We start from the raw sequence: 27,888 nt of genomic DNA on the forward strand, positions 1-27,888 counted from the left end.
CCTATCAGATGAATGACTAAAACCAGACATAATTACTTATCTTAGTAATTACGCTGGTTGTGGACTTACTCCTGTATGGGTTTTTAATAATTTCTGTATATTATTACATGCCACAAACAGTTTCACTCTTTGACATATTAGAAATCACAAAAAAAGAGTTCAATTTCAAACAAACCCATCAAGTTTTCCAGTGCTTATTAGAAAACCATACAAACCAAAACAAGACTATTTGTGCTATTTACATACTGTGATAAATAATGCAACAAGCTAAAACATGAATGGAAATGATAACAAAAAGAAAGCTAGTAAGATATTAAACACTCATAGTGTAACATCTCTTTTTCAGTCTTCCTGTATGTTTTCTGTCCATTCCAGAATTGCTGAACAATGATATGTCAAAAAGTCCATTCTGCTTTACAGGGTATTTTTATGTAGTTCAGATCATGAAGTATGGAAAAAAAGGCCTTGGCAGTATAAATGTATATGAATACTGTGCTCATTCTAGTAAAGCAATTTTCTAGCTGTTTGTTGGATAACCTTCAAATAATAGGGTTAAGAACAAAATGATGGTAAAAATCTTTTACTAGACATACAAACAACCAAATCCCCCTTCCAGAGAGTGGACACTGAAGTAACTTCCCTGAATTCGTATCTTGTGTGAGCCTTAATACTTAATTAGAATTAAATAACAATTGACTACTAGACTCTTGTAATCATTCCAGCACTCTCTACATAACAGAAATGTTTCTTCATCTAGTATAAAAGGTTTTGAAACAAACGCGAAGACCTAAACACATGTGGAGTTTGCAGATACCTGCATTTGTAACTTCCAGTTCCAGTTTTGTTGTAACCCATGTCAAAACACCACATTGAAATACAACCTGAAAATTCAGGAAATTTGAAATCAAACCCCTGTATGATCTTTACAGCTGGGGATGTTTTTGTTACAATGCATCTTGTACCAAACCACATAAAAATAAAATTATTTAAAGCAATCTTCAGTGTAAGCAAAGTATAAACTCACATATGACAATTATTCAAAACATTTTGAGTTTCACTATATTCCAACAGTCCAAATTATAGAGACACCATTTTGTTTCGTGGCCTGAAGCAAGTTATCACTGATTATTTTTAGTATCCTGGAACAAGCAGATCAGTAACAAATTTTCATGACAGACACACACACTCAATGAGATTATAAATTAGTTTCCCAAGAGAAGGCTCCCTAATAAGATTGGATCTAAAATTTAGGTCACTTAATTTTAAGACTCAGCTAATGGGCTAAAAAAAAAAGTATAACTTCATAACATAAATTCAGGTTCAATCTTTTTTCCCATAAACATTAGCACCATTGTAAAGTTGCAAAGAGTAAGGTTCTTGTAAAATGAAATGATCTAATTGTAAAATGTATTTGATATCTCCTTGCAGGGAGGTTATTTCTAAAAGAAAAATAAAATATTCTGTATTACATTATGAAGTTATAAAATTTAAGCAATTAATTTTTAGTGCTATATAAGTTCTGATGTCATTGAAAAGATAAATTTGTAAAACTTCTCAATGTGATTTACTGCTTCTATTTCAAACATACTGCTTCCTTTATTTGCAAATGTATTTACAATACCAGAACTGTCATACAATTAAAGAAACTTTACCTTTTCTTCCTTAATGTTCAGAGATGATTAGATAGTGTGAAAGTCCTTTAACTCCTTGACAATCATATGAGAAAACTCATAGCCTGATAAGGTCATAAATAGGCTATTTGGCTTGTCTTACACAGAAATAATGTATTATGAACTCATACTCCTAACTTGTCCTGAGTACTAGAGAAGGTTCTAAAATAATATACCAATAAATTTTCCACCTACATAGCAAAGAAACATTTTTAATGTATTGCAAACCCCTCTCCTCAGTCTTTGGCAGTGTCCGCAACTTACCATTTCCATTCTCTACTATGGCAAATGGATCGCTGCAGATTGTTGTCTTTCTCAAGGTATTCATAGCCATTTGAACTTCTGCCAGCAGCACTGCTTGCATTGCCTCAATAATCTGTCATAAATGCAAATTATTACTGGATGATATCAGTACTTCAATTATTTATCTAAGCATTTGACAATTTTAAATAACAAAATTTTAAGACTGTTCCAGTGAATGTCGTTAGAAAGCCAACACTTAACAATACCTTCCAGACAGTGCTAATCATGTGTCTCTACATACGTATTGAGAAATAAATATTAACTGGATAACAATAAAATGGTGGAAGTTGTCAACTGTGACTGCTTCCCACTAAATAAACATTCATTTTCTTTAAATCTCAAAGTTGGAATCAGTCATCTACTGTCTCCTTGGTTTCAAAGGGTCATGACAATATACATTAGTAAAGCACATGGTGATAACAACTCCTAAGAAATATCTTCATTTTTTTTCTATGATGTGTGCAAAAATGCTTCATAGACTGAATAAGAACCTTGTATTTTGACTTTTTTAGAATTTTTGGTGTCTAGTCTCTCTCTGAAACGCTTAAAGAATGTTTTGTTATTAGAAGTGATCCTCTATTCCTCTAGCTTGAACGTGATAATACTGTATCTTTTGCTTAATACAAAGAGGAATACTGTTCCTCAAACTCCTCTTATCCAAAAGGAACATCTGCTGGAATTTTGAACAACCTATAAATGGCACTTGCAATAACTGATGCACCACATAGGGGTGTTAAGACAATGTAGGGTGGAGGCTATGATAGAGTTATTACTTTCACTCTCTTTACTTTAGCAAAGAAGTCCCAGGAGAACTGAGAAAGTTTGAAGACCTAAGACATATATAAAGCACATGAATATCTTATACAATGTACCCAAACTTTTCCAATCCTTACTCAGTCTAAATTTCAGCATGGTGCAGAATGGCAGCATGCATACCTTCTCTTTGTTTGCTATTTCCTTCAGAAAAGAAATACAATTTTTCCCCTTCAGGAAGGTATTCATATTCAAGTGCAAGAAATTTCCTGAAAGACAGAATCTAAAGTTTCTAGGACAGTGTACTCAAGCTCAACTTAAATACGAATTTAAACTGAATATGAAAATTTTAAGTTAAATATAGTTATATTACAAACATTTAGTGTTTATATGATATTTATATTATAAACAATCTATTAAAAATTAGTTAAGTTTAATATGAATTGAAGCTGATATGCAGGCTCCCTCAAACTGCCTGGAATAGAAACAGTTTCATCTCACTAATCAAGTACAGTGAATTCGTGGGCTGTCCTCAATCACATTTCTAGCTGCCCTTGTAAATTCAAATCATTAAGCAGAACAAAGGCTGTAGGTGTCCTTTGTGACAAAATCCTTTATTGTAGACAAGTATGCCATAGTCAGGTCCACAGTGTGAAAGTTCACAGTAAGTGAACCCAGCTCTATGTGTTTTCACATAGCACATCTTGTTATAATAGCACTTTATTTTACAGGGCAAACCTAAGGCAGTTTTCAATTCCTCACATCCACACAACCCTGAGCTTTGGGGATTACAGATCCTGACTTTACAGCAGACTCTCTTAATTGTTGTAGATATATTGTAAGAGAGAAGGAAATACAGACATGGTGTCACTGTCCTGGGAAAATTTTTGACAAAAAAATTTCTTAGAGGTATACAAAAGAATTGCACATATTATGCATTTTTCATGGTGTTCTGATCTGCTAAGAACCTGTCACTAAGCTGGATCAGATATCCATTACCTGTACCATTGCTGTGTATGCCAGCCAGGCAGCATTTTTAACATGTAATTTCCTCTAACATCTTAAAATGAAATAAAAAACTGTAGCAAATGGCACAAAATGCTATTGTAGAGTCACCTGTATGTCTCTGCATGCTACTTGTCTATCACTTTGTTGAATCTGCATTTCCACAGTGCTCAGTGTGGTTTCACATGTTTAGTTTTGTCCTCTCACTGCATCTTCCCCAAGAATTCATATACCTCCCTGTAGTTATCAAAAAGTTTAAAATCTCCAGAAGCTTTGCCTGTTTCTAACACAAAACAATTCTACATGAGCACCTTTCATTTTCTCTGATACTTTCCACTTTATCTTTAGCATCCTCCTAGATTACATATACATTGGCTATCTTGTTGGCTACTAATATATGTGCTCATTTTTTTCCCCATAATTGTTACTACTGTTGTAAATACTAACTGCTTGTTAGTTGGGACTGTGAAATATGACAGAAATTATGCTTCTTTTATGCCTGAGAAAGTATAAATAGCATATGTCCAACTATAAATACTGATATTAAGGAGTGAAAGGTAATTGTTTGACTCTGCAGCAGCAAGACTAGAGAACAATTCAAAAAGACAAGTGAACAAAAGTTGAGGCAAGCTGTACTGTTACATCTGTACAAAGTTATACTGGCTTTTCTTTCTACACTTTATCAGTTACTTCCAAGGATTACTATTCTCTTTATAATGAGTTGGCATAAGGAGAGAAGTCAATAGCCATCATTCCTGGTTATTGCTCAGGCCATAACCTCCACAGGGCTGAGCCTTGCAAAAACTGCCTCCCAGATGCCTCCATAACACAGTCACATTGGGGAGCAAAAAATACAGATCAAAACATCAGACTTGTATTATCCAGTCTGCTTTCCTCTAATTCTGGATAGTAACTGTCAGGAGAGTTGTCTAGACACTTATACTGAAGTCAGTTGGCTTCAGGTAGAGTCAAATGCTGTAAAACTAAATGCATTCAGAGCTTGTTACAGAAATTACTGTAAACTTGGGCATCTGTAAAGAAGGTACTAGCTTGCCAGTAGTACTCTTTGCAATGGCCTTAACATGAAGTGGTTTATTCTTTGAAAGTAAAGTCCTTTGTAATATCTCTCAAATCAACGCACCTTATTTTAGATATTAATGGAAATTAAGTAACTGAAGTGAAAAAACACACAGGTGCACTGCAGGAATCAATAGAAAGAGATGAGAAAGTCCTGAGATGATTAATTCTTCCTAAAATCCCAGCAGCCATTCCACAGTGTCTATCTTTTTCCACTGGTGAAAGAGGGATGTGAAAGCAAGTACATTCCTCATGCAGATGATTATGTCAGAGATCTAAACATGGCATCATTTTCCTAAGGGGAGACTGTGTTAAGCAGCTAGCTGACAATAGAGGATACAAATTTTCTTGTACAGAAAAGGAATACTGCAACATCAGGATGGCAGTAGAGGACTTCCAAATCAGGTCCTAAATGTGGTGTGCTGAAGCTGCGTAAACTGTATTTCTGATGATGCTCCAAGTTCTAACAGAGTCTTATTACTTGGGACTATACAATAGGACCGCTTCAAGGTTAGAGCTGACTCATGTCCAGGTACCTCAGAACTAGGAGGAATAGATGTATGACTCCTACTGATCATTAAGGCATTAGTAATGACTCTGATAAAGCTCAGTTATTTCTGTATGGGTACGCCACACCACAGAACCCTGACACTGCCATACATAACAGACACTGAAGCCCCACAGATTGATGGGCACCCTGTGAGTATGACAGACAGCCCACATGTTGTCCTGTAACTGAAATCCTCGACCACAGATGTGAAGACTGTACACTTAACATTTTGTTAGTGAAACTACTGACCTATTAAATTTTCACCCAAACCACACTGCCACGTTTAGTATTGAATTTCTTTGCTGAGATTAGCACTGAAAACAGGAGGGCAGCTATGGAGACAAGGTCATTTACTCCATTTTACAGATGGTTGTCCAGCTCAGGGAGTAAGACATACTGTAGAAGGCAGCTTACTTGGTCTATAACCATTTTGTGAAGGAAAAAAGGACTTCAGTCTTCAGGAAGAAGACTAACAAGAACTAACTTCACTCAATGAGATTTTAAAAGATCTTAGAGCAGGAGGAAAGGAAGCAAATTATTTCCTATTGTAGTCCTCCTCTTGAAATGCCTGAAAAAATATACAGGGAGAAGGCATTTCAACATCTATCATTTGAAGACTAGGGAGTTAGGAAGAGCAAGGAAATAATTATCAAAGAAATCCTTCTGGTGAAAAAAATATCCTATATCTGCTAAAGTAAACAACAGGCAAAACATTTTAATTGCACTACAGTTTGACTATTCCGATAAATTTTCTTTATTTTAGTGTTCACCCTTTCGGCCAAAAAGGTTCCATAGAGATGCAATAATACAATATTATTATTAAAAAAAAACCCAAAAAACCCCTACCAAATACCTATCATGGATATAACTGCAGAACGGGGTATTTTAAATATAGAGTAAGGACAATTAAGGACAGAAACGCAACCACTGTTTCCTCATACTAAATGTTTCATGGCAAGCCTTTTTTTTTTTTTTTTAATATCTACCTGAAAATACAAGCACACGTAAGTAATTTCTGGGCAGGAAAAGAGTGTGGCAACAAGCAGCTATATTTTATCTGAGAAAACAGCAAAATACATGAAGATGACCTTTCCTTTGAAATCATCTGGGGAAAAAACAATCCTAGGAAAATATTTTTTAAATATATGCACTTTTAAAATTTAAGACTGAAAAAGACCTCCCTCAGCCCTTCAACTTCAACAAGTCAGTAGACCCCTGATCAATCATTTGCAGCAGGTTTTTTCAGTTTCCTTGTTTGCACCGAATGTGTTACAGTACTGTAAGGAGATGAAGAATCAATAAATGGCAAGTCCTTGGGGTCATGTCTGAGAATCAGTATCCTCCACTGAACATAACAATAAAAAAAGTTTCTAAAAGCAGGGTAACTAGTGATGTTTTGGGTAAATGTACATGAATGCTTGCTCAGGTTGCTCAGGATTAATAAATTGGCCATAAATCTGTGTTTGTTTAAACAAAGGTTTAAAAAAGACACAAAAACTATAATTCTGTGTGAATCACTGGTTGCTGAACACTCACACTTAGTACCAGCATCACAAATTATTTTGAATGTTAAAATGCTTGTGGCAGTTTGGCTGCAAACAACCCCAAATCTGCACCGCAAAGCAGGTTAACAAAGCTTAATGCAAGTAAAAAGCTGTGTCTGAATAATGTTAACATTTGAGAAGCATTTATAGCATGGTATTCGCAGCACTTGACAATTTCAGTGTCTTAAATTTAAAGTCTTTTCAGATTAAAAAAAGTCTAAGGCAGCTTATTCCACACCTTATCTTCCTGCACACTAACCTCCTGTGGTAGATAAGACCATTATCACTGTATAAACTCATCAGTCACTAAATTCATTGGAAAACATAAATACATAGATCTCACATAATCAGCTATGCTACAAATACAAGCTTCATGGCTACACAACTCTACTCTATAAAGAGTATCTGTGGCTGACCTGTCAGCCATAGATTATATGGATTTCACATGACAATTGCAGCCATTGAAACTGAGGTCCCGTGTTCAGGTTTTTTTTTAATTAAAAAGAGTCAAAAAAGGAAAGTCTTATTGTAAGAGAAAGGGGGACAGTCTGTGAGGAAAGAAGAATGCTGAAATAATATGGAAGATGTGCAGACAGTGGGGATATAACAAACAACTGATAAACTCAAGATAAAATGCTGAATTCAACTGCATGTGAATATTTGCAGAAAGCATTATTGTCTGTCTAGCAGAACAGGGGACTATCACTGCAGTACCCCTGCGCACTCCGCTCTGGAAAATATTCTTCGCACTTGAAATGCAGGACAGAGATATATTCAATTTTAAAAGTATCATAATAAAATAAACTTGTATCAGGTACTTCCCTTTTCTGAAGCAAAATCCCTTGTGGTCATAGCATACTGTACTGAGTTTTGTACTCCTGAACATTAACTCACTGAAGCAAGCACACAACTATTTAAATGCATATTTCCAAAATGAAAAATGGTCTCTAGATTTCACTGTTCAGATTATTTCACAGTTACCCATCAACTCTCAAGAAACAGTAATTTATCTCTGAAGACATCAGATTCTTCACTAACAATAGGCATGAGCTTCGTCTGACCTGGGAACTGATAACTTATTTTTCTGTCATTCTTGAAGAATGTTCTAATAATTAAGGATTTAGGATTAATAACTATTTATCCCTTTTAAGAAGGCATTTTCTGTTTCTTCTATAGTAATACATTGGTATATGACACTGCTCTGATTTTGGCCTTTATTTTCCTGGAGCATAAAATTGCATTTGTAATGTAAGTTTACATCTAGTTGTTAGTGAACAGGTAACTCATTTTTTAAACACATGCTATGAACAAGATCACCTAGATTAAAGACTAGGAGGACAGTTTCACACATTTAAACATGTACTTTAAGGCAAAATAGTTTCATACATAGCATACTTCATACCAAAATAATAACCTTTCCCATAGATCTGAATGGCACAACTTATGTAATAATTTCGCCATAAATTCATAACTATTATGTCACATTACAGATTCCAAATACTAAATTACAGCCAGTGTTAATTAAGGATTACATTGCAACAACTGACAGGCTATTTCCTACCTTTATAGATTGGTCACTCCAACAACAAATGAGTTTCAGCAATGAAACACTCCCAAAGTCCATGGAATAATATCTACTTTTACCTGAAAAACACATACATAATTTATGAACTGACCATATACATGGAGGTACACAAATAGAAAACTGTGCTGGTTTAATTCACTTCCACAATTTGGACTTCACTAGATAAATGTGACACCACAGTACTTTACTACAATGTTTGTCTCCAGGCATGTAAGTTGGGTAAATTGGTTGTACAATCCTTCGGTTCCACACAAGAACAGATCCACACAAGATTGCCAGTATCATATAATATCTTGAGAAGAGGAAATGGAATTGTAAGTGGCAACTGTGTTTCAGTAACAACAAAGTTCACAAGTATCTTTATCACATGACGCATAGTCATTTGCTTAAATGTTGGATTCCTGCAGCAAAGACTGAAGCTTGAAAAGAGTCATGTAAGTACCTGCATATTGTAAAGTGAATAGGGTACACTAGTGTAGTCTGAATGGGAGCAGTATGCTCTTCAGTAAATGACCGTATAAAAGTAACTCTGTCAATGTCTAATATAATATATAAACATATGTACAAACATCCACACAGGTATGATCAATGAAAGAGGAAAGAAGAAAACTAGAGCATTTAATATAATTTTACAGAAAGACAAGGTAAGAGCAACTATTTTATCCTCTATCTCTCACAGCTGACATGGCACGTACCATAATACAAAATGTAAAAGCTAATATGAAAACATAAAAAGGGATGACAAAATAAGAGGTAGAACTGATCATACAAAGGTAAACCTTTCCTCCTCACATTTTAATTTTAATTTTATGTGATTTCTTTATATATATGAATGAATTTTTCTTTTTTCTACCATTTTGGTGGTTCAAAGCTCAATGTTATTATTTCAATCAACTGTGTGAACTAGGAGATATGGGATATGAGTTAGATTACCTTAGAAGTTTTAGGACACTCAGTAAAGCTATTTTTGTGTCCTCAAACATTTTAGTCATCTCTACACCATTTCCATACCTTTCATCTACTTATTTTCTACTATCACTTGATTTTACGTTTCAGCTCTTTCTTCTAACAGGCATTTCTGTTGTCATCACAAGTTCTAGTTATGGTGCATATAAGAGTCAGAGAAGGAAAGGTACACTAAACCCTCATTTTAGATGAGGATATTAAGGCTTATTTGCATACCAGAGGGTCAAGACCTGACTTGAAAGAATTTGTGTTCTCAGTCTAGACACGATTTACTCTGTAACAGGAACACTGTATTTGTTAGGCAGTGTATCCTGACAAATACCCATATTCTGTTCAGATTTTTATTTAAACATTCTTTGGTTAGTTGCATACTGTAAACAAACCTAGACTGGCTTGCAAAGCCGAGACTGGTGAACAATTGCCTGTGGGACATTAACGTGAAGAGATTACTTTATTCCACCCTAAGCCAAAAGTCTAAGGGCATTATTGAACAGTCAAGATAACTCTTATATTACTAAGGTAACAGTTTGCTTGAAGGGCTGTATATATTACTGGGCGGGCACGTAACGGTGATGAGGGAGATGGGGGAGGGGGAAGACTACAGCATTTGTCTTATTAAATTTCTTTTTTCAGATTGCTAGAAAATGTCTTTAGAAACTCCGCTGAATGTTTCGTCATTACAAAAAAATATCTTTGATTCCAGTATTACTTAACAGTCAACATTTTGATTACATGCTTTTGTGATATTCACATGATACAACAGAATAATCCAGCTTCTGTATTTACAAGCTGGACCTGCTGGAAGCTAAAGAATATAAATAATTTTTTTTTCATTATTGAAGTTAAATGATGTATTCTAGCAACAAAAAGCTTGCAAAAAAACCCCAAGCCCCAGTTAAAAGCCAATACTGCCACTTCTCCATATACTTACTGCTTGGTAAGTCTCCATAAAAACTGGGGAACGAGGGTGTTAGTGCTTCTATATTTCGCCATTTGTCATGTACAGATTCTGATTTCTGTGGACTAAAGGCATATGAAACTATTAAACAAAACCTGAACATACTTACAAAAATTTTATGTCTTAAGGTAGGGTTTTTTTAAGGTGGGTACTCTGCTATCAATTACTATCAACCACAATTTAGTTTCTCCTCAAAAGTCACTTGCATTCTTTTGCCCACAACTTGGTATTGAAACATCCACATGTATACAAATACTGAGAAGTACCATCCATATGCAGGAACTTTATAATTGGCTCAAAACTTATTGTAGTTAACTTTTATGTTGCATTAAAGAAACGAAGTCATATGTGAAGAATTGAATCAAAATATGATTTTCACAAAGGACTTGTACTGTTTTTTCTATTACATAGGAAAAAAGTTCAAAGGAAACTAGCAGCTTTATAGGTTTCAATTTTTTCAGTGTTAAATAATTTAGAATATTATTGCTATACTTGGGATTTCAGTAGATGGTTACGATTTAGGAGACTAGTGTGCATAGCTACTACTCTTCAGTACTTCGTCACTAATACAGCAACCTAACCCTTGAAGACAAAGGATATAAATGGAGTGGAAAGAAAGTGAAAAAACTCTTCAGACCCTTGCATTATTTTAAAAAATTTTTTTAAAATATATTGCTATAGTGACCCTGCATAAACTGTATTTAGGTGTCATTTAAAAATAATGTATTTCACCTTTCAAATTCACTACAATCAACAATAAGTCATAATATTTCAAAAGCCTTGCAATACTAAACAATTCGGAAAGCTTTCAGCTTGAGAGCTTTAAGTTACAGATACAAATCTCAAAAGGCAGGAGAAAAATTCTTTGAAGATCTTTTCTTACTAGCTTCTTCCTGTTTCTGTCCCATTTTTATAATCTGACATTACTGCAGGTTTCTTTACTTTCACAGGCTAGGTCAAGTTGCAAAAACCAAGATATACAAACACATTTATGAACAACAGCTTATAGACTCAGGGCCAAATTTTTCCGAAGCCATGTTTTTCATCCTTCGTTCTTTTTTTGGATTATGAACATATTTTTTGTGGAACGTTCAAATTTTGTTAAAAAAATACTGATTTTTTTTTTTTCCTTTTTTTTTTTTAACCCCCTTCCCCAAGATTAGTATTGGTCTGATAGCGTGTGCTTGAAGCATGTCATTCGCTGTTCACTATTTTCACATTCCACAAATTTCATTTATCCAAATCAAATAGCTAATAGTTCACAGAAATACTATAACCTGAAGCTTACTGATCTAAAACACAAGATAAAAGCTGATGATGGCACCTAGTCAAGAGTTTTTCAACCAAAGAGTTTTTCACTGGGGAATCATGATCTGTCAAACCCATGGTTTAAGCAAAAACATATATATATACATGCTGACAAAGAATTTCTGCTCAAAATGAGAATACCAGACTCGTTCAAGAATACCCAATAGTCTAAGAATTGATCAAATGCATTTTTCCAATTCTAACTCTCCAGATTAAAGGTATGTATATACGAGCATATATTTTAACAAAAAATAATTTCCTGTAACAGCAAAATCATTGTATATGTCGAAGAACAGGGATTTAAACTTTATTATTGCATTCCCCAGATCAAGGCTATAGTTGACTGACACTAAAATAACTCTCCTTACAGCCCAATGAATATTTCATTGCTATATGCAAAGTAGGCCAGAAATAACAGAAGAAAGCTGGAATCCCAGAATTGTTACTAAACCAGTAGTTAGATACTGTGCTGCATTGCAAGGGACAAGTTCATTCTCCAGCATCAAAGCAGGCAGAACTATGAATATTAGCTGAATACATATTAAGCAAGAGTCCTAGGTACTAGGCAATCTGTCCACATATTCTTTCTCCTGTTTTTAATTTGAAAGTTAAAAAAAAAAAAAAAAAAAGGAGTTTGTACCGGTTGTGCTAGTAGAAAGTAAAAACTTTCAGAGGATGGAGAAACATTCATGGTTCTGCTGACAGGTAAGCTACTGAAAGGAGATCAGAATGGATTTTTGCTCTCATATTAGTAACTGAATTAGTAAGAGTTGATTGTACTGCAGTAATACGTAGGAGACTGAACAATGTCCTACTAAGTCCTTCTCCAAATGCTGCGGCAAATTAGAATTCAATATGTTGTATTTTCTCTTGAGCATGTTGTGGTTTTAGCTAAACCAACTGCCCAAAGAGGTTTTTCTACATACTGTACTTTTAGAAAGCAAACTGGACAAAAGAGCATTTGTTTGGTTTCTTTCAAACTTTTAGTTAGGCAAAAGTGCATTATTTTAACAGTTCATCATAATGAAGAAAACTCATTCCAACCCTGAATATAGAGTAAGTGATGAATAAGGACAAATCATATAAAAACATTTAATAAATGAATGAACACAGATTACAATAGTTCCTTTGGATCCCAATTATTTGCAAGAGGAAGAGGTGAAATGAAGGCTGAATCCTAGGATCATGGCAAATAGGCCAAGTCCTATTCATGCTATGCTGCTTATTACTGAGGAGGGGAGAAAAGGGAAAGGGGACTCCACAGGAAAGGGGCTTTTTCCCTAGTGGGAGAGGGGGAGATAACTTTGCATAAACACAACTGGTTTTGAGGCAATACAGAAACTATATCTGAAATCACTATCTGAATGTAGCTAGCAATTTCAGATAGCAAAGCTATGCCTTTAATAAACAGACACAAAGATAACATTATCACAGGGAAGTACCTTGTGTATGGAATCAGTATTTTTTTTGACAAAGTGTCTGAAGCATGAAATTCTTACCCATGGCTCTAGTCCACTTCTTCCACTAATGCTGACACAGGAACATTGTCCCGTTGGTTCTACCAACACAATTTTGATTCTGTGTTAAAATACTGGTTCTTGACTGCAGTGGGATGTTGTTCACAGTTTTACAGAGGTTAGGAAGCAGTACAAAATCCTTTACATATCTCGACTGCTCTTATCTTTATTTATTGGGGAAAAAATAATACATTGACTGACACGTCTAAAGTTCTGAAACAGTTCTTGGAAGGCAGGGGAAAAGATAAATTCTGTGCTATTATGGGACAGAGCCATGATGAGAAAAAAATTTCCTGCCACCAGCAGTAAAGAGGAAAATGTTCAGGTGACTAAAACCTGAGGTCTGTGTTGATAAAAATGCAGCAAATACAGTCTAGTTCTGATCAAGTTCCCTAAGAAAGAACACTATCCTTCAACAATACAAAAATTTTGGCTACTTCTATGCTTATTTTCTGAATGTATAAGAGATGAAGAATAAAGATGGTAGAGCCTCAAAAGGAGGTAAGAGTGTGATAGTACAGCCAGGAAAAAGAACTGTGTGTTGTCTCTGTACAGACCCATAGCACTTGCAGTTGCTGCTTAGGAACTCAAGAGGAAAATATGGAGCTCGGGGGGGGGTGGTGGGGTGGTGTAATCAAAAACCCCCCCACAAAAACCCCACCCAAAAACCCCACCAAAACCCACAAACAAAATTTAAAAAAAAAATCCAAGAAAATAATTGAACGGATACAACTCAAGTGCTTTTCTCCAGATGAGGCCATTGGGAGGCAACAGTCCATGTTAGAGCATCGCAAATGGCACCAAACTAAAACTTAGCTACAAGACAGCTATAAATAGGTATACTATTCAGCTCTGGAAAAAGAGGCAATCCAAACCAAACCATGTCAAAATCCCAAATAAAACATTTTGGAGTCTTTGAATAAGACTCATAACTTTTTTGTAACCAAAATTTATGTTGGTGCTTGGGGGTTTTTTTTTCCTTCTCTTTTGTACAAAAATTCACCTATTTCTCCAAGCGATGCTAGCTTTTATGGTTTTGCACTTCCTGGAGAAAACTTTAAATTATATATTATAGTTTTCGCAAAAAAAAAGTGCATTTTTGCTTGCAATAACTTTAACACTTAGAATTTTATGTGAGATATGTTCCAAAGCCAGGATGTGTACGTCTGGGAAAAATGCTTTGTTCTGGTACGATGACTAACTTCAATTACCCAATGTCTTTCCAACAGAGTACTGTAAGGCACAATGCAAGCATAAAGTCCTTTCTTGCATGGAAAGGAATTCATGCTCCAGCTGGAATCCTGGAAACAAACTTTCATATAAGCTTGTATTGAATATTGACCAGTAGGCAATGTGATTAGCATGTAAGTAACTGAGAAACGTGCGTTTGTCCTGCAGGATGGTGTCTATCTCTTGAGATATGCTGAAGGCTTAGAGCTTTGTGGGACACACACAGATATTTGCAGCATCAGGATCAATATTTTTTGTCCCCCTTCTTGCCTCTGGGCCACAGCATCACCAACACTGAAGCTAATTGTCCTGAAAATGCTAAATACAGACCAACCTAGGTTTGCTGAACAACAAAAGTCTGTGGACAATATCCACTGCCTGATTAGTATGCTCTATTTGGCTTGGTCAAATAATGTTGAGCACGCTATTTTTCCTTTAATGTTGAAAAAGCATTCAGTCAATAAATTTGTTTTGAGTAACATAAATGTTATTTGGGATGGTTCTCACAACAGAAGGGCTGATGAGGCATTCATTCCCAGTAGCTGCCATTATTACTGGGGCCGTTGTACTTTAGAGAGTGTAACTAGGACAGATTGTTCTTGTCTCATGTTTTATTTATCTGTGAAGCCAAGGATTTCATGGTAAAGGAAGTGTATTGCTTACAGAGAGTAGAAGTTAAAACAGCATAAATGTGCTTAATGTACATCTCACAATATGCCTGAAGGGATCTCATTATTCTACTTAGTTTAAACTGAGGAAAAGAGTGATCTCTGGAAAAACAGGGTGTGAAGCTGGATGACTGAATAATTGAAAAAGTTTCTTGCATCACTTCTTATCTGCTAAATAGAAAAATATAAAGATACTTAAACTTTATCCCAATCTCCTTTTGTTCAAAAACCATCCTATTAAAAAAGCTCTAGAGAAAGAATGTAAACTCTATTGCAAAAGTCCACATTTAATAAACATGTTTACTTCATATTTTTCACTTTTTTAATCCCTGTAAGGGAAGAAAATACTCATAATGAAAAGGTTCTTACCTTTCAATTTCACCTGTAACTGCTGAAGGTATGTTAATTATCCTGTTGATTAAAGCTATTCTGCTAAATAAGAAGAATACTGTTTCCAATCCCTTTGTTCCATAATCATTCTCGGGTCCATCCTTCTCTCCAGTTTGTCCTTCAGCTGCAGCAAGGTACTTGTTTGATAAATCAATCACTCTTTTTGAAAACAAGTTGATTACTGCACGTTCTTCTAGCACACCACAATCTGTACATTTCCATCCTGGCAACATTAGTGAGAGGTGGTTTTCACTTGACACAAGTCCAAAAGAAACAGGACACTGAAGCCTCAAGATATCTAAGTGTCTAACACAAAGATTGTCTATTTCTTTATCTACACCCCACGGTAAGAGACATGACAAAAGCAGTTTAGCTGTATCACTGGTGACAGTCACATCAATGTTTCCTGATGGTTGCATTCTAATCTTTCTTGAACTCTTCATTTTTTTATGTCTCTTCATGCCACCACTTTCTTCCAAAGGCCTAGCTGCATTTTTATCCCTGCAGACCTGGTTTGAACACACAGTATCTACTTGCCCATCCACTGGAGATATGGAGCCAGCAATTTTATTTCTTTTTAATGTCAGTACCCTTTTCTCGGTAGTACTTTTGACTCTTTCTAGAGCGTCAGAGTTGTGGAATGAATTCGATGACTTTAATCCACTGAGTTGAGACGACAGCAGAAGTTCCTCAAGTTTTTCCACATCAAATAAGAGAATATGGAAGTTTGCATTGTTCCATTTTGTCTTAACTGGTAAAATAGTAAAGGGCTGTTGGATGTAGCTGGTATCAGTTAACTGAAAGAAAAATATTAAGTGTCCAAACAGAAATCCATAGTATTTTGTAATTTTCTAGATACCAGCATAAAATTGCATATGGAATAGACCAAATCTATTAACTCCATTAAGTTCAACTTAATTATATTTATTCACTTCCTACTAAGGAAAAAGGATTTTCTTCTAAATAGCTTAAGATACACAGAAACATATGCATGTAAATACTAGAATACAGGCTCCCTAACATCTCCAATTATACAGGCATGCTGTAGATTGCATCCATCTTTGCCAAAACTCTGGACTGATATTTCTTCTGCTAGGTCTCATTTCAAGCTGAAATGCTTTTAGGAAAGTTTTAATAAATACAACCCTTTTTTCAGAACTAAAGCTAGGAAAACAAATCCTATGATGTTGCAAAATTCTTGCAGACCTTGAGAATCTGTATGCCTTGTAGCAATTTGATACGTCTGAGATAAAGACTATGCCTTTGCCATTTCAAAACATGCAAAACTATCTTCAAGTTACTTAATTTTGAGTTAAGTCACACACACTTTAACAGCAACAAAAAAGAACTTATGTAATTAGATGTCCAGTTACAAAACTAATTACCTTAGATGAAAATAATTGAGAGAAAAAGGCCACAGAGCTACTGCAATGTTTGGGAACAACTGACTTCACTTTGTGCCACCCTATTTCCAACCTGGATCTTTCTAAAATTCCCCATACTTTTTCACCAACTTCAAAAGCCATTCATGGCAACATACTTGTAGAGCATCTTTTCAGGTCCACATACTAGTGGGGTAATTGTGCTGGTATAAATACACGTCTGACTACTGCTGTTAATAAATACCCAAAGAAAGTAGTTTTTGAATCCTCCTAAAATCTGGCAGAAATAGAGATTTGAGAACAGCTACATTTATTCACAATTTTAGACTGACATATATAACTATGGTAATGGTAACCTAATCACAATGAACTGTAATCATGTCAGCTGAACAACATGAGAAAACGTTCAAAATCATCTTCAAAAAAATTTAATGCAGTTTTATTCCTGTAGTTTCATTATTTAAATGATAAATCATCATTAAGAACAAAAGTTTACATCTTTTAGAATTAATTTTTATTTTACCAGTGTCCTTGGCATAGGGTAGATACTATGTTGTGGCAAACTCCTCATGAGAGGATGTCTTTGGACACATTAAAAATCAGCTCCTTATACAGTTGTCACAGAACTGGACCACACAAATGCCTGTCAAAACCAATCTGTCCTGGACATTAGAATCTTAGGCAGAAAGTAGTCTAAGCATACAGAAAGAATACAATATTTGAGAAGATAAACTAAGACAAGTCTCTATTAAGACATAAACTCTGCAAATTAGATACTCTCCAAGTAGAACCTGTGGAAAGAAGGAAAGAGCAAGAATAGACACGAGAATGAAGAAAAACATTCATACAAAGCCATGTGAATGGAGGATATATGCAGGCACAAGTAAGATCCTAAGGATGAACAAGAGAGGGAAATTCCAAAATATGTCCTGTAGCCCTTGGAATATTTCTATAAATGGAAAACATTCCATGCTGGCTTTTCCCACACTCCCAGTTTCCCATGAATACTTCAGGAGAGGTACTCTGTTTTGGCCTTCTGCACCACCTGATTTCTGAGAGTCTTTAAGAAGAAGAAACATAGCAAGTTACCTCAGATCCTATATTCTAAGCAGGATCCTCTTACAAGAATGGATTTTCTGCCTTACACATCTGCAAATTCAGAAGAAAAACATTTCATGTTCTTGCTGCCCTTTTCCCCATACAACTTTGTGTTTTTTATGACAGAGCTTCTGCAGGTTTCAGAAAGCAGAAAAAACTTCCTAGTGGGGCCACAGTAGAATATCAGCTTCTGTTGCTGCTTCCTTACTCTTTTTTTATTGTAAAAGTACTGAACTGATGTACCACCCAATGAAGAGTCTGCAATAATAATGCTACCAGTGATAGTTAATGACAAATATTCAAATTTTAAAAGGATGATCTTAATGTTTCAGTAAAACCTATTTTCCTCCTAATTTTCAATTTTTAGCTGCATTGTAGAACATAAAGTCTGAAACAGTAATTCCCTTTAAGAAAAAAAAAGTAAATATTTTGTAAGTATTGACTCTGGGCATTATGAATTTTTCAAAAGATTTTTTTTCATAGGAAATGCAATATTACATAGAATCAGAAATCACAGAAGGGTTTACTGGAAGGAATGTCTGTAGGTCATCTCAAACCTCCTGCTCTACCGACTTTCATGTCACTGATGTTTTTATGAAACTGATGGTATTTCAGAGCTCATTTTCTGAGGAAAAACCCCATGACAAATATCCAGTTGTAATTTGGAACAAAAATCCTATTACTTCTGCATACAACTAAAAAACATATCAAATTGAGCTAAATGACAGAGTTGAATCTTTAAGATTCCTCCAATAAATTTCCATTATAATGACAAAACTCTAAATTTTTGTCTGAGAGACTCCAGATGAGTTTCGAGAAAAGCAACTACTTTCTTTCCCAGGAATCATCATGCTGCACTACCAAGCGGCATTCCATGAAGGTACTGGCAGGATCATCCAGTGGTAAAGTTATGAGATTGTGACACAATATCTTATATCAGAATCCCTCTGTATCTATTAAAGAGGTAACTTTTACCTTCAGGGGAACAGCAGACACGAGGGAATATAAATTCCTTGTTGATGTTTTTGCCCTTTTCTTTAAGCGCTTATGACTTATATGTTTTTATTGTCCTGCACAAGCCTATGCTCTCAGCACTGTGTTCAGTCTAGCTATTTCACCTTTACAAGCAAGCATGTACAAGCAGAAAGACAGCATCAAGAAGTGACTTTTCAGTCCAGTGATACTTTTGCAAACAATCATGTCAGCTTCCATATCACAAGTGATATGGACTTTCCTAGATCACTGTTAGTTTTAATTTTCTTACAATAATTAGAAATAGTCCACTAATGCAAAGAACTGTTTCTCTTGAAAATAGCTGAATCTTAAAAGAAACCATCAAATGTTATTAAACAGGACAACAGCTGGCTTAAACTTGAATGCAATGTTGATTAACTCATCTTTCTCAAGACCACTCCTTACCCAACTCCTTTTACATTACAAACTATGATTTTATAGAATTAGTTATTTTTAAACTGTTCATATTGTAGTTGCAAAGGACACAAGGAAAAAATTTTACTCTCTCTAACCTATCAGTTATTTGACTATTTAGTTTCAGGTAATAATATAATTTGGCTTTCTGTTATTTAGAGCATGATGCTCCCACCAGATGAGAATGCACTCTAAATACATAATCTTATTTAAAGATCTCCATAGGGAGTCATAAGTAAGAGATTATAACTGCTTGTTCAGGTTTTCTTTTTATCCCTTTCCTTTTTCCTTTTTAAAAAGTAATATATTACAGTTAAGCACTAGGATTATTTCAATGTTTAATTATGCTGTTTCCTAATACACAGGGAGAACCCCATGGAATGCAAACACTGGAATTCACAAGCTAGCTTTGACATTAATAGAAGCTATTATTATTAAGCTTATCATTTTCATTTTCTCTGTTCTATACATTTATATTTGGTTGATTAACATTTAGAAACCTTTAGGAAAATCACTGTCCAAACAAAGAAAAATTCTGTGACAATGTCAATCTGCTGAGACATCTGTGATGCTACTGTGTGTGAAGTCACAATAAATGTTTATTGGCAATATGAAAGCTTATTGACATTGATCCTAAAAGCATCTACCATGTTATCTTAGCGCTCTGCCATAGGCATTTCATTCCAATGAAAGAAGGGGAACATCTAAAGCTTTAGACATAAAACACTATTTAGAAAATATGGACAAGCTATTCTCTGTAACAGAAGATGACAGAAAATGGAAGGAAACCCATAAAACTAACTATGAACTAGAGAGCTGGGAATAGCATTTGATGATGGATATTGAAAAGGAGATTAACAGATATTTACATTCTGTACTGTGCCTTTCCTGAAGTTCCAGAAGTATTCCACAAAACTAAATCCTACTACATCCAGATATATATTGCCATTATCTTTAATTTTTTTTCAAATATACACATTAAGAGTTTAGTAACTCAGCATCCAAAATAAGGCTAATAATAGCAAAGCATGACGTGCCTCTGAACCATACAGTCCAAGTTTGAGGCTTCCCTGTTGCCAACACACAGGCTTCAGTAATGAAAAGATCCCTTTTTCCTTCTTTTCTGACAATTTTTGTTCAAGTCAGATTTAGTTATCATGGGATTGTCTTTCAAACCCAAACTGCTTATGCGAATATACCTAAATATCAAGCCATTCAAGCCTTACTACTCTCCCAGTGAATTTCAAATGATCATGTCAAAAAAATATTTAGTAATACAGAGGCTTCCTTCAATTCCTTCAAGTTAAATGACCAACACACTATGATGTACTGAACACAACCTACAGATTTTGGTAATCATAATTTTGAAAGACCATAGAGGCATCTTTTCTAGTTTACCATTGCTAGTTTAGATTTTATTTTTGGCATGGTCAGCTTTCCCTGACCAACAATGTTCCATGTTACCTGCTGTAGTTCAGTTCTGAAGATCAGCAGGATGTGCTCCCTCTTTTTTTTTTTGCGTTACTAGCAGTAAGTCTAACAAGGAGTTACTCCAAACAAGGTGTACATTAGTCAAGAAAGAAAACTTTAGTAATAAGAAAAGTCATGTTTTCATAAAGTGTAAAATTTGCCATGCTCACAGCTATTTATTGTGATACAGCTTGCCACTTATTTTTGTTGGAAACTGAGAAGTAGGAAGAGCTTCTTTATTTTGTATATGCACGCATTATCTCAAAATTAATCTAATAGCACCATCAGCCATTTCAGTTAAAATATTGGCTAGTCCCTAACAAAAACTGATGAATAAGTATCTAACGAAGTTCTATAATTAACCATTAGATCTTAATTTAAACATTTCCAAATCCCAAACTAAAATAGCCTACTTCTCCTTATTCCTTTTTTTTTTTTTTTTTTTTTTTTAGAATTAACAAATCACTGTTTGAAGCTGAATACTTTAGTAATGAGGATAGACCTCCTTTGTTCAAAATAAAGCCATTTGTGTGCTGATACATTCCTGCTTAACAAGTGGAACTTGGAACATTTTTACTGTTTGGAGGGATCTGCATTGCTTGATAAGGCTCTGTACGAGGCCTTCACCTGTAAGCTTTAAAGAAACAAGAAGTCTGGCTACAGACCAAAGTTATATCCTGAGACTCATGAACATCTTGTGCATCATCTCTGACTGCCCCACAGTGGAACAAGCTTTCTACATTCATGAAAAATCAGGATTCAGGGCAGCTTCGAAATGGCAAGCTATATTCCACACATGGCAACTATCACTTCTGTAACAGCTCCCTAGTCTGCCACTGAGGTCTGAGCCAGGACAAGACCTAGAATAGGATGGACTGTTTCAGTTGGAAGGGACCTACAACCATCATCTAGTCCAACTGCCTGACCAACTCAGGGCTGACCAAAAGTTAAAGCATGTTAAGAGCACTGTCTAAATGCCTCAAACACTGACATGCCTGGGGCATTGACCACCTCTCCAGGAAGCCTGTTCCATTGTTTGACCACCCTCTCAGTAAAGAAATACCTTCTGACATCCAGTCTAAACCTCCCCTGATGCACTTTGAACCATTCCCATGTGTCCTGTCACTGGATACCAGGGAGAAGAGCTCAGCACCTCCCTCTCGACTTCTCCTCCTCAGGAAGCTGTAAAGAACAATGAGGCCACACCTCAGTCTCCTTTTCTCCAAACTAGACAAGCCTAAAGTCCTTAGTCACTCCTCATAGGACATTCCTTCCAGTTCTTTCACCAGCCTTGTTGCCCTCCTCTGAATGAATTCAAGGATCTTCACATCCTTCTTAAAGAATGGGGCAACAAAACTAAAGTTGGGGCAACAAGCTTCGGAGACTCACTTTGATTTTTTCTGGCATGGAATCCATTCTACTTATTTTTTTCTTCTTTTGCACATCTTTACCAAACCACCTGAGCACCCAAGGATAAATTTTCCTATGACTATAGAAAGGAGGAGGCAGGGGGCTATCCTTACTGTGGCCCCCAAATACATCAGTATGTGCCATTATCTTTAAAACAGACATACCACATAAAAATTTCATGGGAAGTACAATTCAAGTGTTGTTCTACCTAGCTGCCTAAAGGCCTTTTTCCACTGGGATCCAACTTGTTCTAGGAACGCTATTCCACTTAAAATACACACTTCCATTAGCTGGCAGGGATTCCCACACTGTTTCAGCTCCTCATATATATGTACTTTCTCCACACACCAGCTTTGTTTACCAGATGCGTTCTATTGTAGGCTTTGTGCTAAAAACAGATTTGACAAGAATGGTCTTGACGTTCATTTTACATGAAGTAAATAAAGTGGCAAAATCACATGGTAGATTTTTAGAAGGCAAACTAGTCTCAAAATATACTTAGACGTCACTTCGATACCACAGAAAATTGCACAGTTGTTACAGTGTGGGTAGTATCAAATTCTATGTAAAGTAAGTCCTGAAGTGTTAAACATTAGTTTTTCTACAGACTTTTGGCCTTCTTTTCCCATTGTTCGCTCACTTTATCTCAAACATAACAGGATAAAAGTGACAGAAAATTGGCCCCAAAGTTCCCAGTGCCTGCAGAGTGGCTCATGCTGCATAAAGCATAAATGTGATCTATTCTGCTGATTCTAATCAGTTTGGGTTTTTTTTTATATTATGTAATATTCAAGGGGTTTGTGTTCCTTTGAGCTTTCTTTTGTGAAAGTATTTTTTGATCCGTTAACATCAAACAAGTCAGAACAAAGATCAGTGCCCTCCTTTATCCACTACTTGCCACCTGCAATGGCTCAGGAAAATATTAGACAGAAATTGAACAACTTATTTTTAGGTGAAATTTTAGTTAGATTTAGGAGGGTGAAGGTGACCTTAATTGAAGTATTGTCAAAGGAGACTAGAAGATTCTTTCACTAACAGAAGCTGCACTGCTTCGGATTTTTTGGTGGTGGGAGATTTTCCCTCTTATTTGTCTGTGGCTTTTGGCGGATTTATACTTTTCTGTTTTGACAGTCATTAGACTATCAGCTTTTAATATAGGCCCAGTACAACAGCATACTTAAGTACATGATAAAAGTCTATCAGAGAAGCAAGACCTCCTTTTTTAAAAAGTAATTAGTTCATTATTAAATATACTTACTTCAAAGATATCTGCTAATTTAATCAGTAAAATACCACCATCCTACTGTCTACTCACGTGTATTCAATAAAGAAATCCTGTGAACAAATTGCATGTACTTCACCCTTTCAAACAAGTAATTTTCAGCAACACCCAACATGGAATCATTAAAACCACTGCATCTAAGAAGTTTCTTGATATGATAATTTCTGAAATATCACAATGAAGTTTGAGAATACAATATCAATATGCTTATTTCAAGGAAATTAACACTTATTTTTGTCATCTGTCTTTGCTGTAATCTGACCTTTAACTACACTACAAAGACAATAGAAACTTTAAAGCGCATATACATGTTTGAATCGCTTACTGTACATTACCTCTGTGGCAATCAATAACATTGACAATAGATAGGATTTAAAAAAAAAAAACAACCAAACACTAAAATGTGAAGAACCTCAGTTAAAGAAATGAAAGAAGAGAGTGGGGCAATAGAATTTGCCAACCAAAATGTCTTGAGGGCTAAGCATTTTCTGTGTCCTTATCGTACCAGTCAACGGTATATCAATAGAAGTTCAGAGCTCAAAACTTTTCTCAGAATCATGTCTCATCATTAGTGTGGATCTAGGCTCACAAAAAAATAAGTATGTCACACAGCTACTTGTAAAAGTTCTTCAGCTACTCCTACCCTGTCTCTTACATTTGTACTTCATGGAGCTGGAAGAACTGTTTTAACTGAAGCATGGCTACCACACTAGGGGTCTTTAACTTACACTGCCAATGGCAGCTCTATTCTATGCTCCATGATGATTTATTCTTGATGGTAGGAGGCAATAAGTTATTCTTGATGGTAGGAAGCAGTTTTGGGGAGCTTTTTGGGGGTTTCAGGTTTTTTTTTTTAAATACAGAATAGCTTAGTAGATGTCGTTACTTGCATGGGTAATTTTCCTCCTTAACCTTTTTAAAGAACATAGTAGCATTATATATAACATACACAAAATAATTACGTTTTGGGGACATGCTGGCTGGTGCTCTCTCACACATAGTTTTGCAAAATAGGAAACCCGTAATTGTCTCATGGAATTGTCTCAGAAAACAAATACATAAACAATGCACAAAATGGTTTGCACAGTGTAAATTAAAGCATTAAATTCATTTCTAAATCCTCTGAGTCCTCGGTTGCTAGAGATGGTAGTCGATAGTAGTAAAAAAAAAATTGCCTCCTTGAAATGTGCTTGGTGGACAGCAGCCTGATGATTGGCAGCACAAATAGAAGACAAACGAGAAAGCCTTCAATCTGCAGCTGATGCACAGGAAGAACATGGGGAGCTGAGTTTACAATAGAGAAAACATTACCAAGCTAATGGCACAGGCAATCATTTGACCACCATGCATCTCTGATAGCAGCAGGGCATCCATTTTCAGTTAAGTGTTAGAGTACCTTTTTGCTTTCTCTGACCACTGCGGGGGTAAAACAACCTAGTGCGTGAAACCCACTGACTGGTAATAAATTACTATATTGGATACTTTTTGTTTTCTTTTAGCAATGACTTTACTGTGTATTCCTGCTATCATTACCAATTAAAGTGGAGATCGTGTTAGCAAGCTATATCTAACTGTATATCAGTCCCTATGCTCCAATTGCTTTGGCAAGTATCACTGGGTCAAGAGGCTCCTTTGACCTTTATCAGCTAAGTCTGTCTGACCACTCACTATTTGAAGCAATCTCAGCTGAACAGATGGACACTTTTGCAGACTCTATAAAGCTTAGAATATAAAGATAAATGAAATTGTGTTTGGGGCTTCAAACTGGTTTATGAGCATAAAATATTGTTAGCAAGTTCCACAAAAATCGCAGATTTCAAATAGCACATCTTAAACCTATACCATGAACACAACACCTCTTTATCTACTGGGAAATTGTATTTTTTTGTTGTAGCTTCTACAGATAAAGCTAAAAACTTGATATAACCTACATGTCTAGTTAGTACAAAGTCACTTCTGAATTTAGAAAGCCTAATTTAATTACTTTAATCATTAAAAGACAAGCAAGAAGAAAATTTAATATAGTCTTTTACCGTGACAGTCAGAGCAGCATACAGCACATGATCAAACAGATCATTCAGTGGAAAAATACTGAAACAGTTGGATACCACAGAGCATTCAGAGAAGGCTTGGACCTTCATTTTAAATTTCCTTATCTTAAATTTCTTAAAAGCCCTTACTCTTTAAAATTACTACACCAAAATTTTAGTCATACAACACATAAGAGAAAGCTTCAAATTCCCTAGGTGATGCTTGAAGAACTGGTAATAATTAGATATGTAACCATAAAATAATCTATTGTTCAACAATAACATTGAATGATCTTTTGTTTGAGCTAAATCACATCAGTAAACCTGCCTCGTTAAGTTCATAACCTTAAGTGACAAATGCTATACAGGCTTAACTAGATTTAGTGTTGAAAGTTTTTTGAATTGGATAAAACCATGGGATACCATTTTCTTTCTTTTTTAAGCCTGGCTTGGCTTTCAGAAGAATAAATTCCAAAGAGGTAAAATTCTGATCTGTGTCTTTCTGCAGGATGTCACTGATGTTTCATAGAAATATTTCTGCAAAACATTTTTTAGTCCTTCATTCTGATATCACCCCAATTCAACCAACAATTCAAAACCAGTCTTACTAACAATGAGCCCACTGTCATTTGCAAATACACAGCTGTCTTATTTTCTCTCTCAGCTAAAAAGATGAACAATCTAGGACGTGTGAAAAGATGCAGTTAGTTAAAAAGAGTTACAAATAACAGGTATATAACTGAAATAGCTCTTAAACATACACCATACGCCATCTCTAAAAGAACGGGCATAGGAAGAAAGAAAACAAATTATCTGTTACGCTTTCATCTCCACATAAAGACCATATGCACCTTCTAATCCAATAGTTCCTATCAACTATCCACACATGCACACTCCTATGTCTAACCTACCTACCTCCTGGAGCTTTAAATTTAGTGAGAATTTTAACAGTTTCTGTCACTGAAAGTATCCATAGCCTCCCAAAGTGGGCAGACAGGTCAGGCTTACCCTCTCCAAAGCTATGCACAGGGTGAGGATCAGAGTAAGGGTGTTACTACACCAAGGTCATTCATATTCCTTACCTTCAGACACTTAGTCATAGGACAGAGGATCCTCTTGAGAGAGGCATTCAGAACTTTTCTTTTTTTATTCACTTACCCTTTTCAAACCTCAGGACTCACATATAAAGAACTAAGTGTAAAAAGCCTGGAGTCAACAGCAGTGCCCCAGTTTGCTTTCACATACAATCTGTGCTCAACCTGAGGCTTCACCATTTGGACAACGCAGTCCCAAACAAAGATGTCAATTCATGATGAATTTTTCCATATGAACTAGTTTAAACAAACTGCTTTCAACTTGCCTTACATTACTTTTATTGTATTCCTCATTACAACTCTGGTTATATTACTGAGGATGCCCAAATCCTCCTAAGAATCCATATCCCACACAGAAAAATCTACAATATTTTTGAGTTACATCACCAACGTTTGTCTATTAATTTAACTACAACGTAAGCAGAGTCAACTTCTTTCCTTCCAACACTAAAACCTTTCTCCCCCCCTTTTTTTAATCCCAATGGAGAAAGTTAACTTTACAGCACTTTGAACAGCAATTGTGGCATTACACCTGATGAGACTGTGGCACAACGTAAGTAATTACACCAAGAAGCCTTCCAGATCATGCTCTAGAACTCATAGAATCACAGACTGGTTTGGGTTGGAAGGGACCTTAAAGATCATCTAGTTTCAACCCCCCTGCCACAGGCAGGGACACCTTCCACTAGACCAGGTTGCCCAAAGCTCCGTCCCACCTGGCCTTGAACCCTGCCAGGGAGGGGGCAGCCACAGCTTCTCTGGGCAACCTGTGCCAGTGTCTCATCACCCTCACAATAAAGAATTTCTTCCTTATATCTAATCTAAACCCACACTCTTTCAACTTAAAACCATCAACCCTCCTCTTATCCCTACATTCCCTGATAAAGAGTCCCTCCCCGTCTTTCCTGTAGCCCCCTTAAAGTACTGGAAGGCCACTATAAGGCCTTCTCAGAGCCTTCACTTCTCCAGGCTTAACAACCCCAACTCTCTCAGCCTGTCCTCACAGGGGAGGTGCTCCAGCCCCCTGAGCATCCTTGTGGCCTCCTCTGGACTTGCTCTAACAGGTCAATATGTCTTTCTTATGTTGGGGCCCCAGAGCTGGACACAGCACTGCGGGGGGGGGGGGGGGGGGTGTCTCATAAGAGCAGAGTGAGAGAATCCCCTCCCTCA

The 27,888-nt window shown here is 35.9% G+C and overlaps 1 protein-coding gene across 4 annotated transcripts in view; it reads right to left on the bottom strand.

Annotated features, from left to right (window-relative positions):
- Positions 1 to 27,888, bottom strand: part of WDR72 (WD repeat domain 72) — a 394,822-nt gene that overhangs the window by 311,530 nt on the left and 55,404 nt on the right. For all 4 annotated transcript variants that reach the window (XM_074880505.1, XM_074880508.1, XM_074880506.1 and 1 more), the window contains 4 exons: positions 15,504 to 16,321; positions 10,385 to 10,476; positions 8,464 to 8,546; positions 1,935 to 2,046 (listed from right to left, as the gene is read on the bottom strand). In XM_074880505.1, coding sequence (XP_074736606.1) covers positions 1,935 to 2,046; positions 8,464 to 8,546; positions 10,385 to 10,476; positions 15,504 to 16,321 — 1,105 coding nt within the window. The remainder of the gene's footprint in view (positions 1 to 1,934; positions 2,047 to 8,463; positions 8,547 to 10,384; positions 10,477 to 15,503; positions 16,322 to 27,888) is intronic.

Source organism: Strix uralensis, chromosome 11 (assembly GCF_047716275.1).
Source record: "Strix uralensis isolate ZFMK-TIS-50842 chromosome 11, bStrUra1, whole genome shotgun sequence".
Lineage (NCBI taxonomy): Eukaryota > Metazoa > Chordata > Aves > Strigiformes > Strigidae > Strix > Strix uralensis.